The sequence below is a fragment of the Centroberyx gerrardi genome, chromosome 19 (assembly GCF_048128805.1).
Source record: "Centroberyx gerrardi isolate f3 chromosome 19, fCenGer3.hap1.cur.20231027, whole genome shotgun sequence".
NCBI lineage: Eukaryota > Metazoa > Chordata > Actinopteri > Beryciformes > Berycidae > Centroberyx > Centroberyx gerrardi.
In genome coordinates, this window is record NC_136015.1 from 13,335,762 (window position 1) to 13,356,407 (window position 20,646).

Here is a 20,646-nt window from a genome sequence, read left to right on the forward strand (position 1 = left end):
TGCCTGCGTCATCCGAAGCGGGGAAAATTAAAAATGCATCTGTCTAACAATTGTTTATGCAGTATGTAGAGGTAAATAAAAATAAAAATGAAGGTAAATCATCATAAGGCAAACATCCACCAATATAAACAAAAATAATTTATATGTTTAGAAAAGCATTCATATTTTTTATATTTCCCCATCCCCATCTTCATACAACTTACAGAGTTTGATAATTACTATGAATATCACATCATTGGGGTTGATATCAGCCTAAAAAGGGTAAACCGAGGGTAGGTGTCTTTTACATATACACGTTTATTTTAGATATTTGGTTCAAATTTCAATTATATTATAGTGACAATACAGTATTCGCACGTAAACATCGTAATATACAGAAATCATGGGAGCATACAATTAACAAACATATTGCTTCTTGATAAAATGACCTGTCTGTCTCAATATAATTTCACATGTTGATAGCTTGGGTGGGGAAAACATAACAACATTGGTCACATACTGTATCTACTTCTACAGAGACATTCCTCACATGGAGCTAAAAACACAGCACCTTCAAAAAAATAAACAAAAACAAACCATTTCTATCAACTGATTTCAGAGTCTTAAAATAAATACTATATTTAACATACTTTGTTTTTTCCATTTTCCCCAGATATGTACCTTCCTTGTTACTTTTAAAGACAGTTAATATATAAAGGGGAAAAAACAACAATATACACTGCAGTATTTACCATGTTCTTTGTTGCCAAAGGGAATGTCCACCCTGTCAGTGGGTGGAAAATGGGAAATAGAGGAAGAGAGACTGAGACTGAGAAGAAGCTCGGGGTCCACATTTATCAAGCATCTTCGAATAGGAGTTATGACCGGAGCCCAGTTTACTTCTTGAATTTATGCCGCTATGTGACCCGACTAGTAATCGCCAATCAGCGCTCCTATTCCTAATAGCTCATTGAATATGGACCCGGGAATGTACCAGGAGCATGAGCGGGAGAGAGAGACTGGGAGAATGAGGAAAACAAAAAGGTGAGAAAAGAAGAAGAGTGAATAAATTAAAGCTTGTGGTTCAGCATGTCACACCGCAACACCATCGCAGTAACAGCGAGGTTTTCATGATGATGATGATGATGATGATGATGATGACGACAACGGTTACGAAGGCAGCGCATCTAGACTTTGAAGTCCAGCAGGTTGCAGTCGATCTTGTAGTAAACATAGGGGTAGTACTCCTGCTGGCTCAAGTTCAGTCCTGGGATGTCCATGGAGGCCTGGGAGTGAAAAGGAATTATACAAATAAAACAACAACTAACACAGACACTATACAGGAGAGAAACACAGCAAAGCAATAGAGCAGAATGGAGGAAAAAAAACATTTAGACACTACAAAGTATAGTGAAGAATCCCAAAATGTGAACTAGTAAGTGGGACTGAGAAATGAGAGTGTGAGGAGACTCACGTCAATGATAGCAGCACTGCTGTCCAGGTGTTTGTACAGGTCGTACAGCACCTCTCTCAGCTTCTTCATGTTCTTCTTGTTGGGCTGCAACAGCATGGCCTGGAAGTTGACTGGCAGGCCATATCTGCGAAATACAGGAAGACCGTCAATGCCAATCCATAGCACAAGTTAGAACATGAAACAATGGATGTGGTGGATGTACAAGTAGATGGAATCATAACTTTGCTATCTGATAGTTGTTGGTTATATATTTGACTTGAATTACTTGTAACTGTTAGCTGCTTGTAACCATATTTCTCCTTTTCTCCTTCCACCATCTTTCATATTCTTCTTAGTTCTTTCTCTTCTTACAGTATATCAGCCCAGTTTATAATGTTACTGGTTTAGGTTGTTACTCATGTAAGCTCCCGTGTCTTTACATTTCTCACCTCAACACCGACTCCACAAACACACGCAGGGCTTTTATGTGGATCCATGCGATGAAGGCCTCGCTGAAATTCACTTTCAGCCATCGTACCAAGGGCCCCTAGGTGGACAGTAACAGCATTTAAATAGGCAGTTTTCAATAAAGATAACATACCACTCAACTTGCAAAAATAGCATATAGTGAAGCTATATGGTTCTAAAAATGCAGTTCCATTTTTAAAATATATTAATTCATTAAGCAAAGTGTTAGATTTGTTGAAGATTTGTTGTTCTTTCAACTATTATTCAAGACAGTTACAAGCTACAGGCCTGTCTTACTGTGTCAAATCAAATCTAAAACTACGAAGAAATACACACACAATCTGGTCCAGTCTGCGGCCAAATAGCTATGCAGCTGGGGGTCCTTGGCATAAAAAAGTCTGAAAACCCCTTCTGTACACAGCCTGCTGCATGAAATTGTTTCTTTCCTATTTGGCCGGTTATGTTGTTGGTGGAGAAAAAGGCAGCCGTACAAACTGTTTCTTCTTGTCAGTGGACAAACGCGTCATCTCCTCTTTGTCTGCCTTCATCTCTTCCTCATTGTACTGGAAATCGCGCACAGTAAACCTAGGTCAGGATGAATGGGAGAGAGCTGGCAATCAGCTGTGATTTAACACAAAGAGATGCATGCCTCCTCCAAACTCACACACACACAAAACACTTGTGGGAAACCCTGAAAATACATACAAAATACCAATCAACAGACAGACAACCACAGCACATACACACACATCCTGCATCGTGCTAATTGGAGTGACTGTCAAGTGCCAACAAAACCATGTTTATAATAGACTGGCTGTCTATTTTTAGGCCAAAACAAAGGAGTGGTTGAGTTTGTAAAGAGGTACTTGAATCCTGTGTTGTCATGACTGCTATTTATCTGTGGCCGACTAGATTCAGCGTTGTGGTCAGGAACAATCTCTAATTCAAAACTATTAAATAGAATAGCTTGAATTGTTGCAGGCAAGTGAGAGATGCAATTGAAATGGAATAGTTTACTTGTTTTCCCTGGCCTTGTGTTTGAAGTCGTCAATGGCCTTCCTGAAGAGAGTGACACTGAACAGGCCGCTGTCGTGGTCTTCAAACAGCAGGCTGGGGAGCAGACACAGGATGATGTTAGCAGGAGAACTGCAGCCCAGAGTAACGCCCATGGTATACTGGCTGCGGAAACTAATTTCGTCAGGTTCTTACAGAGAAAAGGACACATTTGCAGAAAAAACGAAGAGCATTGGCTTCGCTTTTCCGACAGCATTTGAAGGCAACATCTGCTTGCTGCTGTGGTGAGGGTTGGTGCGGTGCAGAACAAGCGCGGAAGATCCAGCAGATAATGAAGTAAATATTGGACTTTTGGACCCACAGTGCAATTGTTTGGCTTCAGAACACTTGGATTATGCTGTTTGAAGTAACTTTATGGTCGTTTTCTTTATGGCCCCAGTTTTGGAACTCTAAAGAAATGGTCTCCATTCACTCCAATTGTTTTGGAGAAGGCTGCTATGGAGCAGCGCTAGCTACCTCGCTGTGTGTTATATTGACGTACAAACTTCGCCAGTGTTTCAACTGACATGTGAGTGTGTAGATAATGACAGTTTTGGGTGAACTATTCCTTGAATGTTGTGGAGTGTAGATAAATGAACAGCACAAAGCCACAGCGGGTATACACAAATTTGTATGTGGAGCTGTGTTCGACTGCGTTGCCATTTCATGCAAGTTCAACTTTGTCGCAAGTATACTGACACCTTTAGAACAACATCACAAAGAACATTAAACTGCAAAGAGTTAGGCTCAAAATGTTGTCTGAGTTATATTTCTTGTGTTGCAGCATTTCAAAACACAAGCCCACCTAATTAACTAGTGCGATACTATAATAAATCAACACCTTAGTAAGCATCAGAGCTACAATTTAAATTTAAGTCTGCATGATCAAAGTCCTCAATCTACCCAGGAGAAGTTATCTGCTACCTTTACATTTATTATCAAAGCAGAGCTTGGAATAAGAAGAATGATTGAGACCACAGGGAAACATCTCAGCCAAAGAAAAGTCCTCTCTGTCCATATTGCTCCATCTTTCCGCACATCGGATGTGCCGTTTTTCCAGGTCACATCGGCAGATAGTGCTCCATATCCGGTCTGGCAATACAGGTTGCTAGGTTACCGCACCACACTGTGCCTTGTCCATCCAAGAGCCTGAACATAATGTCTGCATATCATCTCGCCGCATTGGCAAAAGGTCAATTGCTCTCTACAGGTCAACCATATAATGTTTTCTATTCTAATCAGAGTCATTTGCTTTTTACAGGTCAACCATATGATGTTTCCTATTCTATTCAGAGTCAGGCAAAACGATATATACCAAGTGCACAGGACACAAGCCTGACAATGGGAGCAGCCAAGGCCATTGCAAGTTGTCGTGTCTAAGAGATTTTCTAGAAAATAAGACTCAGACATTGTTGTGATTCAAAGAGATATGAGCTTCCATCTATGGTAAAAAAAAGACAACACTTCAAACTGGGCTGCATTCACAACAATGCATTGAACGGGTAAGGTAGAAATGTTTATTATCTATCTGTATGTTGCACACTGTTTCACTGAACACTGCTAATGAATCACTGAGCAAAATATTCTTCCCCATTGGTTGATCACAAAATAAACAACCGGATGTTGTGTGACAGTGCTGAATCTACTAGTTAGTTAGTACTTACTTAGTGGAGCGTGGCACAACCATTTCTGCCAGGGTTTCATATGTCTTCTGCCAGTCAGCATAGTTTATCCTGGTGAGCGTGCATGAGAAAGATGAGAACAGTGTATTTCCATATTAACATGTTGTCTGAACTAGGATTCTACTGATACTGATATTTTCAGACTGAAGTCACCGATAACCACTACTTCAATGTCTTTAAATTTGACCTTTTTCATACCAAAAAAATACTCAGTGTTTCTCCCAGAACTGTATTCTTATCAGGGTGGAAAAGCCTCTGAAGCAGCATTTAGACCATCATGTGACACTAAAACTCTCCATTGAAACAAATAAAGTTTTTTTAGGGTTAGCAGCTCCTTAACGCACGGTGACCCACACCCAATGATAGGGGAAACTTTGGGATACATTGGGCCTTTAAATAAAGAATTAATTTGAACAATAAATGGACAAAGAAATTACTAAATAAAACTCCATGTCAGGGTTTTACAGACTGTTTTTATGACGCTGTGGTCAGGGAGGAAAGTTATTCAAATTGGGATATGTGGAAAATAAAGCCTACTTTAGGAATTCCACCTCACTTTATATTAAGGTCTTGCAGATGGTGATGTACTTACTTTGGGACGACCACCAGCATGGTTATCAGGTATTCTGAGTCCAGCACGAAATCCTCTTTCTTCACTATGTCAGCCAGACTCCTGGTCAGCAGGCTCCCCCTACAGGACAACACATACAGTTCAGATCCTCATATAACTTTATCCAGAAACTTCAGAATTCCAAACTGAGCGGTTAAATGGACAGGTAATACATGAAACATTCAAAGAGGCAAAGTCTTAATTGTGCATGTTGGAATTTGTTTATGGATATGTGCGATGAAAAGCGTTTCAGTCTCAAGTGGCACCATTTAGAGCTCACATGAATACGTGTTTCATGTTTTGAATAATGTGAAATGAGTAAGTCTGAAGAATCTGCACACTGCTTAATGTTAGAAAAGAGTCCTTCCCACAAAGGCATAAAAAATATATTTTCTTTTGTTTTTTGTTACAGATGCGCTAAATATACGGTGCATAGTGCACTCTTTATTTACATTCATTTTCAATACATTCTCAACAAATTTAAAGTTAATTTTACAGGTTGACAAGATCAGTGTTTTTCACACAAGATCTAGCTTATATTTTTATTTCAGTTTACAACAACGTTTTTTAAAACCTAGTTTCCATCTTAGTTTAAATTAACTATAATAATAACAGCCTTTTCCAACTTTTTGATATTTTGAGTAATGTCCATGCTTGAGGGGTTCAGGTTAAAAATATTCTGCTGTACAATAACACAACTTGCTAAAGGATAAGGAAATGATCAAAGACAAAAGAAAAGACTGTTCAGACTACAAAGGGCTTCAGATAACACTTCTGAGTCATCAAAGCATGTTGGCTATATACAGTAAGTCAGTGGACAGTGTGCTGTTGGTTAATACAGTGACTGTAAAACAATATGAAGTATTTGGAACAATCTATGTTTAAGAACAGATAACTAATGGCATTACTCACGCGTTCTTCCTCTCCAGGTTCTGCAGGTTCCCCTTCAGGTTGTTGTAGGCTGAAGCTCTGGCCTTCAAGTCATTGTCGATCTGACTCACTTGCTGCAAACCAAGAGGGACAGGGTGAGTGCTACAGGATGCAGACTATGGGGCATTTCCTGCTCAAACATATGCAAATGCACTTCTGTACCATCCACAAACATCACTGGAAGTGTGGGTGAATGGAGACGCAGAGATGGGTGATACATCAAGGTCAAATCTAGAACACAGTGCCACGTCCATATCACCTACATTACATTAAAGAGTACCTTGGAGACGATCTCTGAGATGTTTTTCAGTGACTGCTTGATGGGATACTTAGCCATGTCCCACTGGAATCTGGTGACATAGGTGACCAGGTCAACTGGGAAGAGTAGAAACCAGACAAAGGTCATCAACATTGATTAACTGATCACCTCCAGTTACGCAGGCCTTGAATCCCATAACGCTTGTGCAACTGAATATACAGCAGCCTTTCACTTCTGGCTGGAAAGGGAGGTCTAACCAAAGAAATCAAATCTATGCTATTTTAGCCTGCTACCACTTCCTTCAATTCACCAAACCTGGTTTTGATATACGTATACTCCTGTGAACCAACCAAGCCAGTGAGTGCCTGAGCATAAGTTGTTGACGATGATTACCTCCGTTGGCCAGCAGGTTCTCCTGGACTTTGTCTCGGCTGTCCTCCAGGACATCGGCCATGTACTGGGCAACCTTCTTCACCACACTGGCCGGCCCAACACAGGATGAGGAGCGGGGTTGAAGACCAACAGAGGGGACAGAAAGACAAGAAAGACACACAGTAGGTTGAGGTACTGGAATGTGACAGACATTCGTCATACAACTGAGCTTCAGAGTCTCTTTTCTGACTTTGACTAGATTCCTCCTAAGACCTAACAAAAACAGACCCGCCTCCTCACAATACAGCCTTTTCACAAAAACTATCAATCTAAACAAACTATTTAAAGTATAAAATAATAGGTACAAATACATCCTTGAACTTGGTTATAGCAACAAAGTTTACCTTTCCACAAAAGTGTCGAGTTTAGCCAGCTCATCTGACAGACCCACTAAGACATCGAGCGTTCCAACCTGTTGGGGACAGAAAACAAAACATTAAAAAAAAAAAAAAAAACTGGTCAGCGCTATTAAACTATTTGAGCTCCCTAATCCTCCCTGTGGTGTCCACTAATGCATCCCCCACAGTGGTTTTAGCTACAGATGATGCATCTGTGGCACATGCAGGAGGGATTGCAGTAGTGTAAACCTGCACCACAGGGGAGCAGAGAGAAAGCCGAGTGTGAGAATTTGACAACAACACTAACAGATGGTGCCGGCTCTTCACCTTGAGGTCGGGGATGTTGAACTTGTTGTTGGTGGAGAGGTTGTTGGTGCGCGTGGTGGCCACCATCATCTTGTCCCAGGTCTGCTGGCACGTCTTCTCCCCCGGGGCGGAGATCAACCAGAATTCTGTCATGGCTGCGGGCAGGAAGGTCGTCCACCGGGCCTCTGATACAGGGGAGTCACTGGGGTAAGGGAAGGCGAGAAGGACATTATTAAGAAAGCTCCATTGGTACCTATATTTTTACATAGTGACAGCAAGCATCCGCCCTACTTAAGTGTTTTTGAGCAAGACCCTGACCTCGCTGTAAAGGCGGGCAGGCAAAAAGATAAGTTTACCTTCAGGAATCAATAAAGTACATTATTATTATTATTAGTATTATTATTATTATTATCTAGACAAATCAAATGGTGGGTAACTGAAAAAGCAAGTTCTTAAGCAAAAGAAGAGTATGAATCATGACCAGTTACAAATCCATATGACTGTGTTTACAGCAGAGTGAATTTCGGGGGTAAAAGCCCCTTGAAAAATATAACATAGTCCAATTTTGCATTTTGATATACGCTCCCATCAGTGAACCCCTAATTTAGCATCTCAAACATGTAGGCTACACTTTGTGACACTGTCAGTGATAAAAGATAAAGAGAGAAGTATAATTGTGAATCAGTGTCACATTATGAAGCCCCTTCTTCCTCTTTTTGGGCTCCATTCTGATTCTGACCCACGGCAGGACTTCCTCACGTACACCAACGGTCACAAGCTGTTCACTACACAGCACACACTCAGAGTTGGTTGATTGTATCATTGCTGACTGAAGTAGTGAGGAGACAGATAAGCCTCCCTATCTGCTGATTGACTGTCATGTGATCATGTTTCCGTGTTGTAGAAGACATGATGCACACGCTTCTGTATGTTAACCACCAAACCCATGGCTAGCTCGTTAGGTTAATTTGTAGATTCCCATCCAATACAAATCACTGGTACACAGCACAATATGCCAGACTCATATGTAGCATTAGCCTGCTGACATAAGCTTGCTAGCATGGCAGTCCAACGCTGTCACGACATCGAAACCCGAGTATTTTCACACTTACCGACGCGTTCACTGGCTTCGGTGTTGGACCACACGGTGTAATGCAGTAAAATAGTCACAACTGCCGATGCATCGCTCAGATAATAGCAGGTTTTCGATTCAGAGGTCCTTCAACAGCATCACACTCAAAGTCAGCTGATCAGGGGAGAAGTTGTGCGTATGCGCAAAACCTGCTGCGCACTGTGCTGCGTTTAAGTGCTCCTCGCAAGCTCCTGTTTCAGAAATCTAAAGTCAGAAATACGACGACTTGACTAATAATACGTCCATGCTTGCCAGGAATTTAAGTGCTTTTGGTTGGAAATATTAACAACATGGACCGTGTAGTTTTTGATGGTTGCTTCATTTTAGAAATCAAGCTGCAAATAGCTACTTTGTGCTGCAGCGGTAGAATGAAGAGGAGAAAATGCGTTTTTATTCATTTGTTAGCAAAATGTTGTATCCATCATTTTTATCATCAGTTGTTGTCTTACATGCTCTCCGTCTACTAAACGTCACGCATCCCTGAAACTTCTGACTATTTCCCAGTAGCATTTAAGACTTTGTTGTGTCGTTCATTTGCGCTCTACTAGTAATTCCAATAATTCCGACTGCACCTGGAGGCAACATGAGTGTTTGTTTTGAGACCTGTCAGCAAGCCAGTGCCTCTCAATACCGACCTCTTGTGGCAAGGTGCACCTACTACATCACTCAATAATAAGCTTGCCATCCGTCAGAAGTGTCATTAGATGGAAGTGAATCAACGTCAATAAAACAGCCTTTGCATTTTAGTGCTCACTAATTCAACTGTGTGCAATCCCTCAATTCATTCATGTGCATTCATGTGCATTAATCTGATATTAAATGCAAGACTGAATTTCAGACTACGCACACTTCCTTTCTGCCTAGGCCACAGACAATAAAGGTCTCTCAGATTTACTAAACTATGATAAAAATCAAACAAATAGACCAAAGAAGATTAATACTACTCCTTATATGACCCATTTCCCTCTGTTCGACCTACCATTCCAGTAGACTAGATAAATAAACATGGTTGCCAGCTGTTACATGATTACATTTTTTACCTGTACCTCTATCCCTACCTGCACAGTGTCCAAATGTCAACATTCCTCATATCTAAGTGTGTAATAACCATAGACTCGGTATAAATCATTCACCGAACACTGTGCCTTCTATTTAACCTTTTAGCCTTTTTAATCCAGTTACAAAAGACCATAAAATATGTCATTATTTTTCAGAAATGGCACATTTCCAGTCCACTTTGATAAACTATTCCTGGTGTGTCTGGCACCTCAGGGCCATTGGAATAACTGAACAGCCCTAAACTGCACATTTCAGCCAGTCACTTGGTTTCTAAACATAGTAAAGAAGGCCAGCCAGCCTCCAGCCTTCAAACTCTCAGGGTCGTGTGCTCAAAGGAAGTGTTAGCATAGGGCTTTCCCCGCTGTCTACAAGCCAGCGTTTTCTAGGCCACATTGTTTGTGAACATGGTGTGACTGTCATAAAACAAAGATAAGGGCCAGAATGGCTAGACAATTAAATACAGATAAACTGCCACATTACTCCAATGCCACAGAAAGACAAGTCATACGACCGAGTGGCTGCAGGAGGGTTTCTAAGCTGGAACAACACGTTCTCCTGCCAGTCTTTTTTTTTTTGTATTATTTCTTCTCATCCAATTGAATGGTGTTCGCAAGTGAATGTGACAAAGGCTCATTGACAACAAACAACAAACAACAAAATATCCAGTAAGCTCTTAAATCTTAATAATCCGTTGCATTCCATGAGACACTGGCAGGAACACCGTGAGAGCCAACATGTCTGCTGCCATTTCTGAGACACTGGGGCATTTTGGTTGTGTCTTGAAAGTCTGTGATATCAATTCCACGCCATAATCTTCCACTGTGGCAAACGTGTTTATTCTCTGATTATAAGTCCAGAGTACCAGGCTCCTTTAAAAACCCGTGCAGGGGCATGCTCAGAATCAAGTTCAGCAAGGTTGTGAAAAGAAAGATCCACTCATTCCATGATTCATTCAGATCCTTCTGGTTAGAAGATTTATAGGCTTTTGACCCCGTAACACGCTCCACCCTACCCGTCCCAGCCACAGTCAAACAGAGGCCTGTGTTCTTGCAGTCACAAATGTCTTCAAAGCTTGTGGAGAGCGTGTGAGAAAAATCAGGGATGAAAACACTGGCTGAGAACTCATTCATAGATTTTAAAAAAAAGTCTTAATCCAAAGCACTGCATGGCTCTTTCAGTGAGCACCATGCTGGGAAGAGGATCATACTATCACAGTTAAGATGATTGTTTTTGTTAGCACTTGACTTAATCAAGGCCAGTTCCTTTGGGTTCTCAGACAGACTTGTAATGAAGATTTTTAAAAAAAGGAAAAGCCAGATATCTAAAGCAGATATAATCTAAAGGCTTTATGAACAAAGGTGAGCAATGATCTGCCAAGTCAGTCAAGTTCAGTCACGTTACCTTTTCCTGCATATCATTTGCATGAGGCTTGATGCGATGATTGTGATTTCTGCACACTTATGAGAAAATGTCCAGATATTTATACAGATATTTCCAATCCACAGAAATCTAGCTTTATATGTTGCTTGCCTTGTGTTTCCACCTATTTACATTGCCCATTACACTATACTTATGCAAAACTGGGTCAAATCTGTGAACATTTTACTAAGCCAAACAAGTAAGCCCAAAGTTTATCTCACTGCCCTCAAAGCACCGATGTGCTGTCTAGCTTCAAACAGGGGTACAAAGTTTCCATCACACCCTTACTGTTTACAGCAGAGGAGTGTTTGATGAACTTTGGAAATATAAAAGGGCTATAATGTCTGAAAGGGTCAGGTGTCTAGCGAGGTGTGTATCAGTGGCTAAATGTGACACTTCAGTACTGTTATAGGCTATTTTAACAGATTAAACAGGGAATGGATATAAAGATTTGGATTTGTTGATGGGATTTGTTGTGTTGTCAGATACTGTCTCTATCACTTGTTTCTGTTTGCATGTGTTGACAAGGGGTGGCAGGTGAACATTTGTCATAATTACACCAACAGGTGCATGTTTTTTTTTTTCTGGGAAAAGTCCATCAGCTTTTATTTTTAACACTGTATCCTTACAAATTATGCTTTTGTGACTGTAAATGGAAGTGTATGAGTGCTTTTGCCATGGACCCATCTCTGTAATTCTCAATACATAAACTATAGCAGGTAGAATATCCCAACTGTAAGTAAGTGTAATTTCAAAGGTCCAATAAAAGATCAAGAGCCGCAGCGGCCAGGAATGATTGAGTGATAACGAGTTGCCATCTATGGAAAGTTTTGGGGTTATGTAACCCGAATAAACATAACAGATCTACACTGGCCTGTATGTTATTCGGAAATACATATTTGGTATTTGCTCAAAAACGGGGAGAGGTGATTGGTAGAACTGAACGTGGAGGGCCCGCCCCCAGTCCGTTGATTATCTTTTCCACTTCCCCTCGCTTCCAGTAGTTCTCCACCCACCAGCCGAGAGAGAGAGAGAGAGAGAGAGAGAGAGAGAGACAGATAGTGAACCAACGCTCGCTCCTTGTCCGAACATATGGCAAAAATAGCCCACTTTCTTTCTTATATCGTTGTGCCCACTACTCTTTAAAAATTCCGCCGAAAAAGAGAAGACGATTTTCCAAAACATTCTGGCCGTTATCTCACGTAAGTACAATGAAACACTTCGGTTGCTTTCCTTGGATTCAGCTGGCGGCGTAACATGGCGGGCTGGTCTTTCTGCCTTGCCACACATGACAGGCCGATTCATTGCTTTCAGCGTTTATGGTCACGTTATGTAGCTGTTTTCGAAAGTATGTGTTTATTATGAAACTATCTTAACACTCCAGACGAATGCTTGCTTCATACGTGCTATCAAGAGTAAAATGGAGGTTTGTTGTGGGGTTATTAGTGAAATGAAGTGCTAGCGATAGCTTGTTCTACAGCGACATGTAGTGTTACTAGCTAGGTTAGCTCTCAGTCACCAAGAATGTCAACAGCGCCGCTGGCGTTTCCTCCGGCCGGTGGAACTGTCTTAACGTTTCAAAATGTTCTGACATTTCCCGAATCTGCCATGATACAGCTAGTCATGTCTTGTTTTGGTGACATATTGCAATATTATGTGTCATTTGTCAAGTCTTGACACCAGTGTGCACCACCGTAACGCATGCGCATGTATAATTTAAACAAGCGTTATTCAGATGTGAACTAACCTTAACTGATTTGGTGATTGGTTTAGTTAATTTAGTTAAATCATGGGTGTTTATATGACTCAAACACTATCCAGGTAAGCAGACGGGAGAGAGTTGCCTAACATATCGATCGTGTCGGTGAATTTTTGACCACAGTGAAAACAAATGTCCCGGGTAGTCGAGGTAAATCGCATAATCCTAAAAGAGATCAAAACGACTGACCAGACTAGCCAAGGATACTGCACTGCTTGTACTTTCCCTAGTTATAACGACTTAGCGCCTGTCTGGACAGTTGTATGTTTGATGTCAACACAGTCTGTGCCAAACCTGAATTTGGCAGAGCTTATTTTTCTCTGCATTAAAATCTAATGATAATGTGTTTACTCCCCAGGGCTCCCCCGTCTCTGCACAGGTGTATAAGCGCTACCCAGAAGGCCTAGGGGCGGCTCTTTACCGGGAGCACTTTGACTTCAACGCTGAGCCGCCTTGGGATCCTAGCTGATAGTGGGACAGGTCCATCTCCTGACTTGTCCATGTGAGTAGCTGGGTGCCTAGTCTACACACGAGGACACGCCCTCATATATCATATAGATATATATATATATACACACACACACACACACACCGCACCACACACACACGTGGCCTGTCTTGCCACATGCTCTGAGAAGAATTTGGCAGGCAGGTTGTAATGTGAGTGATCTCAGATGTTTGCAGTGTATATGAAGTGGCTTGTCTGGTTCATAGCAAGTCAGTGAATGATATGAAACTAAAGGTAGATAGGCACTGCCTCTTGTGTTGGAACATCAGGTGTCTGGTGTCAATACTTGTATTGATTAAATTGGGAAAGGAATTTGGTTCTTGGGTTTTGTGTCAGTGGAAGTTAATGTTTCTTTGAGAGTCTTCATATGTAAGAGAAAATTCACAGTTGCCCTGAATGTAATGAGGACATGCATGCACATTCCAGCCTGAGTTTTGGGCAGTAAACACAGATAAAAGTAGGTGTGGGTGTGCATATGCATCCATTTATAGGTGCTGACTTTGAAAGCAAGAAATGTATCTGGGTGAAAGTTCATCGGTGCCATGCCTGTATATTCCATGTGTCTGATTTGCTTAATCAAATAAACTTCTTTTCGTGATGTGTTTTCTTGTCTCCCTCTGTCTCTTTGCAGTTTGTTGCATACCGGCAGGACCCCATTGGCTCAGTCGTGACCCCCCTTGACTTGCTTAACTGTTCTTTATGATTGTCGGCTCAGCGGATTACGGTTGAGATGAAAGGCCTCGCTGACAAACCCAGCTACATCATTGAACTCCTGGAGGGAGGAGTGACCCTTGAAGATGTCATTGATGGACACATCTGCGAGCAGGCTCTGGTCAGTTCAGCTCACAGACCGCAGCAGCAGATTCTGGATCAAAAATATTCATCATAAAACAATGGGCCACTCATAGAAGGAGCCTGACCCTTTTTATCTGATAAAGGTTTTCCCTGTTGATTATTGAGACACACAAATCCTCTTGACCCCTGTTAAGATATCCCTGTCAATCTGAAGGGATTGGATCGGTATAAGCAGTGTAATCCTCACCCAATAGCATTACTCTACTGCTATTCACTCTACATATCTTGGAGTCCTGGGGCAATATTCACTTTTGTCAGCTATAGTATATACTGTTCATTATAAAGGTCACCAATTTCCCAGAGAGAGGAAACAGAGCCGCCAGTGGCTTTACCTGTTGCATGGTGTACTCAGTGCAGCCTCTATCCCCCCTTTGTGTCCCCCAGGTGGAGAAGAGTGCATTTGTGGTGGGTGACTTGGGCGCTCTGATGCGGCAGCATGTGTGCTGGCAGAGCATGGCACCACAGCTGCGGCCCTACTACCCAGTGAAGTGCAACAGCAGCCCGGCGGTCATCGAGGTGCTGGCCTCCTTGGGCCTGGGCTTCGTCTGCACCAACAAGGTAAGCCGTCATCTTTGGCATTGACTTCAGATGGCTTTGTTGGTTTGTTACTGTAAGGAGTGTGTTGTTGAAGGTGTTTTTGGTGTACAGTATGATGATGTGCACTGTTGTCAGGCCTCATTTTGTTGCCAGGTGGGCTTCACTGGACAGTGGCTCATCCTCTTAGGAAAGCACTTGACATTTTGGGACAATTACATGACAAGCACTCAATTGATTACTAGTTATCTAATAAGTGCTGTCCTTTCAACTTATGCGTCACACCTAACCTTCGTACCCCTTTTTGTGATTGTATTGATGAGGCTTTTAGATTTTTCTGGGTTAATGTTGCTAGCATGATAATCTGAGGGTGTGTGTCTGTCCTTTCTTTCCCCCCAGGCTGAAGTGAGCCTGGTGCTGGAGCATGGCGTGTCACCAGAAAACATCATCCTGTCGGGTGTATGCAAGCAGCTGGCCCACGTCAAGCATGCTGCCAAGAACAATGTCCAGCACCTTGTGTGTGACAGCCAGGCCGAGTTGTGCAAGATCTCCCGCCTGCACCCCAGTGCAAAGTAAGTGAACAAAGCAAGCTGTAAAAGCAGGCATTTTTTCTTGGTTTTGATCCATTTGCATTTATGTAGAACTGAAAAGATGAGATAAATGTAATTACTCTTTTAATAGGGAAGTAGATCCATTTTGCCTTTGGCTCAGCATAAACAGTGGAAAATCCATAAAGCTTATTGACTTTACCAGCTCTAATCTGAAAGTCCTGCCTCTTGGTGAAAACTGACCTGTCAGAGAAAGCTGCAGTTAATATGTCAATCATAAACTTGAAATAGAAACCCGCAGTGTCTCAGGATCATTGGCCCTGCTTGGCGCGTGAATGTTATGTTTATGTTATAATCCCTGACTCGTGCTTGTCCCGTCTCTCGCAGGTTGCTGCTGCAGCTGACCACTGAGGCCCACGCGGCTGAGACCAGCATCGCTTTCGGCTGCTCTCTGAAGAGCTGCCGGCACCTGCTGGAGGCGGCCAGGGAGCTGGGGGTCCAGGTGGTGGGGGTGACCTTCCACATCCCCCCCTCCTGCCAGGACCTGCATCAGGCCTACACCCATGCACTGTCAGACGCCCGCTGTGTGTTTGACATGGGGGTGAGCATTGTGGACTTAAACTGTGCTGGTAGAGGGATAAGCTTGTGGGAGAGAAAGGGTTCCTACATATGTCTGGAAAGTGGAAAAGTATGGAAAATGAATTTGATCATTTCCAGATCTTAAACATTTTGCAATTGGACAAAATGTCTATTAAAATTATGGAAAATGCTGTTACGGTCAGTGCTGATACATGTGACTGCACATCTTATTGAGTTGTAGACTCACTGTCGTTTCACATATTGTGATATTTGGTTTTGTAAAGAATAATCATCTTTAGGGAGTTATTTGACAGTCATATTGCCCTGCAAATATCAACATACATCATGCTGAGCATCAGCCAAAATCTTCAAATATAGTCAAGAATTGAAGGTCTGGAAAATGTCTTTAACTTTGAAATCTGTAGGAACCCTGTAGAGGACAATTCATTTATGAGATTTTTTTTTTCCCTTTGTAAACTTTGTGTCTATTCCATTTAGAGTAATAACTAAATGTGACTGTTGGCTGTTTCTGTTCAGGCGGAGTTGGGCTTCAGAATGAACATCCTGGACATTGGTGGCGGCTTCACTGGCTCAGAGTTTCAGCTCAGACAGGTAACCAAGCAGCTTTGATAACGTGTTATTAACGCGTTATTCAAATACCTGCCTTCTAAAATTATAAAACTAAACAGCCTGGTATCAAGTACTAGCCGGGTAAATGAGAATTATATTTCACCATTTCAAAGAAGTTGCTCTCAAAAAGTAAAACATAGCTAAAAGAACATTAATAAAAGTACTGTATGCCTACAGGCGAAGTTGTTGTACCCATGCTTCCTGTATATTGCAGGCAGCTCCCTGTATCTGAGTGCTAACTCACTGTATCTGCTGTGTGTGTGTGTGTTTGCAGGTTGAGTGTGCAGTCAGGCCGTTGCTGGATGCCTACTTCCCCCCACTGTCTGGTGTGCGAGTGCTGGCCCAGCCTGGCAGCTTCTACGTGGCCTCTGCTTTCAGCCTGGCTGTCAACGTGATCGGCAAGAAGGTGGTGAGCCGCCACTGGGACAGCCTCGCCCAAGGTGAGATACTAGGCTCTTTCAGATGGCTTCACTTGGTCTTACCTTTATAGATGATATCTCATGTTGTAAATTTCTGACGTGGACACCCTGTGTGTTTGTACAGGTGAGCTGAGCAGCAGCGAGGAGCCCGAGTTCCTGTACTACATGAACGAGGGCGTGTACGGCTCATTCAGCCGCAAGCTACTGGGAAGCAACATCCCCGCCCCATCAGTGCACAAGGTCAGTAGGCCTCCACTCAAGAGAGCTCGTCCTATTCAGTGCTGAATCAAACATCTGATAGGAAGTCTAGCTGAATGGAAAAGGAGGACATGCATTATGAGCGTTGATAGGAAGCAGGATTAGGATTGCTTTGGATGGTGAACTATGTTGACCTGTACAAAGAACGTATACGTATACTATATACACGTTCTGGGTTTTTAACACAAAGACAAGGTACTTAAACATATGGGGGTGGGTGATGAAAGTCATTGTAGGGCAGAAATGAAAGGTCAGCTCTCTAGTATTACGTTAATGTTTCGTAAGCACATTTCACACAAAAATGTTGTCTGGAGATGTGACGTAATTGGCCAGGAAGGCTAACTAGCCGATTGTTGTCCTTATTTTGACTGCTTTCTTTCCTCCGTCCAGCATGTGCTGCGCGCTGAGGAGGCGGTGTATCCCAGCAGCCTGTGGGGCCCGTCGCTGGACCAGCTGGACCAGGTGGTGGAGCGCTGCCTGCTGCCTGAGCTCAGCGTGGGAGACTGGCTGCGCTTCTCCAACATGGGAGCGTGTGGCCTGGAGGAGCTCAGCTGTCTCTCCTGTAGCCCCGAGCCGCCCGTCTACTACACTGTCTCCACCTCTGACTGGTGAGTGTGTGAAGGTCCACCTTTGGTCTCATTCTCCTTCTTCCTGTGTTGTCATTTACTGAGTGTGATTTTTCTGATTGAGGAGAAAAGACACACTAAGCTAAAGCCTAAACTGAGGTGCCACTGTACTGTTAATGTCATCGTCATTTCGGAGCTGTTGGGTTCTATCTGGATGCTTGTCTTATTCCCCCGCCTATGGCGAAAATGTATGGGATCTTTGGTCCCCGCCAATTGTTCTGTTTTTTTAAACGGGTAAAATAATGTCAGTAGAAATGACATATGACAAGGGTATTACATATTTTAAACTGAATTTTTAAAAATATTTTGCTAACAACCATGGTGCGGCTGCTGCATTACCCTTGCTTCACAAAGCCACAAAATGCTGGAATGCTAAGCATGGCTTGGAATTTTTTTTTATTTTTTTTTTGGTCACTGCAGCTTCAGAATCCACCTCAACAAATAAAGAAATGCATAATAGAGCACCCCTCGAAAGCAAATATAGTCAATATTAGTGTTGGACGTAGTTAAAGGCAATCATTTTACACACCATTTTTCATTCTCACGCTAGACTGAAAGGGGGCGGGATCTGAAATCCCCTATTTGGGCCGAAAAATTATGTCACACGTGAGAGGACAATTGAGTTTGAGAGGTTGAAACATCAGTCAAGGGTTTTCCCGGGTTTTCAACATGTCAGGGCTTTCTGGACTCCCTTTTTAGCAGGGCTTCTGTTTTCTTGTATCATTTCCTGCTTTTTATATTAATTGTATGCTGATCAGGATATCAATATAGATGTAACAGAAATGTGAGGAATATAGAGAGCTGATCCCATTGCTTTCCGTGTTGCCCACAGGTACGAAATGCAGGAGGCCGGCGTGGCTCTGGACAGCACCATGAAGAACTTCTCCATGGTCCAGTACAGCATGTAACCCTGTCCTGTGTCCCTGTCCCTCTAGGCCAAATTATATTGCACAGATCCCCTGACCTCCACTCTCGCCCTGTGAGAGGAGGGGTGAGGGTGGCGATGGGGGCACGGGGCTAAATGTGGTCAACATTCCAGCCGCCTCGGAAAATGCAGTGTCCTATATTTTTTCTAGGAAATGGAGACTTTTTTTTTTCTCTCTGGAAAGAGAAAACAATTGGCTGTTCCGTACCTCAATTGTCCAAAAGTTTCTGTGGAAGATGATATTCTCATTTTTGCCCCCTCCCCTGCTATGCTCCTCCCTCTGACGGACTCCAACAATCTGTCAGCTAGAAGAACTCCAGGCCGACGACGACAACATTATGCAACAAAATGGACGACTCTGCGGAGATGGAACCCCCCGCCATCTTTGGGGTGTTTTGTTTCCTAAATCAAATCCAGTTTACATAAATGTACACTTGATTTTAATCTTGCTCTGTATTGATTACCTGTTGACAGTCCTGTAAAAATCCTGTGTCTATTCAACACCAATACATTTTTGTCTATAGATGATTTTTTGAGAGGTATTTTAAAGAATCAATGCCTTCTGTGGATTCTGTACTTTGGAAACCTCACCTCGCATAGTTTAAATGGAAGTGTGACACGATGACGTAACCTATTTCTTTATTGCAGTTCACCTTTTTGCATTTTTTTTTTTTGTTTTGTTTTTTTTGTTTTTATTTATTGGATTCAAAGATCACTGGGGCATGTTGAAAGCTCCGTCTTTTAAGTGTGTTTTGCCCAAGTATATGCTGTGGCCCATCTAACAGTATTTCCTGATAAGATATTGATGTATTTTTTAACGCTACATGAATTAAGTGTGCTGTGATTGCCATTTGTGACCTCAATGTTTTCCCTTTACTCGAAAGGCATGAAGGAATTGGTGAGGGATATTTTCTCTACGCTGAGCCATAGCTTGAATACAGTGAAGCTGCACCCTAAGGCACTCCTCCTCCTGAAATAAACTTAGATATTAATCTGGTTTAAAATGCACAAAATCTGTTGTAGGTTAAACAACTACTGTGACGTTTAAGACAATGCAGTCCCTAGTTTTTCAAATCATCAGATGTGCCACGGGTGCCTTGGCAAGGGATTGGTCCATATCCGCTCAGCATCACTCTGAATACAGGCTCTCTACCACCAGCAAACAAGGATCTATTTCAGGAGAGTGCTCACACATGAAATGCTTTATAAGTGGCAGGTATACATGTCTATATCTGCCAAGTGGAAGACATGCTAGTTGTACACAGACAGTTCTGAGGCAATGCAGAGGGTTTGGCAGATAAGCGCCAGGCTTGTCTGCTTATGTAGACGGAAACTCTTCCTCATGCCTCTCTGAAGTTATGAGGGACGTAATGCGGAGTCTCTTGTACAGCTAAATGTCTAATTATATTAAAGGTGACCTGACTAAACTCCAGTTTTTAAAAAGAAAATCCTGCCCCAGTGTGTTACACACGACTAATGTATTGTTAATTACTTGCTGTCTAAGGCACTAATGGACCATAGCCTGTTTTTGACTGTAAATTGTGCTTGTTAAAGTAATGAAAGTGATTAATTTAATACATCTCTGACTGAAATCATTTGCTTTGTGTATGTGTGATCTTTTGGGAGTGGGGTGTTTGGGCACAACGCTCACCTTGAAGTAGACAACACATTTTTGGGAAATATTTCTTTCCAGCATTGGCCAACATAATTTATAACCATATGTTTCTTATGTACTTTGGCTCTAGTTTGATGTAGTTAAATGTCCTAGAAATATGAATCTAATCAAGCTGTAGGACGACCAAGAGGGATAACCACAGGCTCAGCTTTAATCTTACTAGCAAGGGCTCAGGGAATGAAACACTCTTTTACTCTGATGCTGTAATCA

General features: G+C 42.3%; 2 protein-coding genes across 2 annotated transcripts; one reads left to right on the forward strand and one right to left on the reverse strand.

Annotated features, from left to right (window-relative positions):
- Positions 1–256: 256 nt before the first annotated feature.
- Positions 257–8,760, reverse strand: atp6v1c1b (ATPase H+ transporting V1 subunit C1b). Its single transcript, XM_071901535.2, has 13 exons — positions 8,623–8,760; positions 7,532–7,712; positions 7,211–7,278; positions 6,828–6,913; positions 6,456–6,550; positions 6,158–6,249; positions 5,228–5,326; positions 4,618–4,686; positions 2,918–3,010; positions 2,392–2,485; positions 1,882–1,979; positions 1,454–1,577; positions 257–1,265 (listed from the first exon to the last, which is right to left on the reverse strand). The coding sequence occupies exons 2-13, from the start codon at positions 7,661–7,663 to the stop codon at positions 1,167–1,169; spliced, it is 1,149 nt and encodes a 382-aa protein (XP_071757636.1). The 5' UTR covers positions 7,664–7,712; positions 8,623–8,760; the 3' UTR covers positions 257–1,166.
- A 3,397-nt stretch (positions 8,761–12,157) lies between these two features.
- azin1b (antizyme inhibitor 1b) lies at positions 12,158–20,356 on the forward strand. The gene is made up of 11 exons (XM_071901527.2): positions 12,158–12,322; positions 13,238–13,381; positions 14,019–14,219; positions 14,627–14,800; positions 15,176–15,348; positions 15,712–15,925; positions 16,441–16,515; positions 16,808–16,973; positions 17,077–17,192; positions 17,601–17,818; positions 18,669–20,356. The coding sequence occupies exons 3-11, from the start codon at positions 14,118–14,120 to the stop codon at positions 18,742–18,744; spliced, it is 1,314 nt and encodes a 437-aa protein (XP_071757628.1). The 5' UTR covers positions 12,158–12,322; positions 13,238–13,381; positions 14,019–14,117; the 3' UTR covers positions 18,745–20,356.
- The last annotated feature ends 290 nt before the right edge of the window (positions 20,357–20,646 follow it).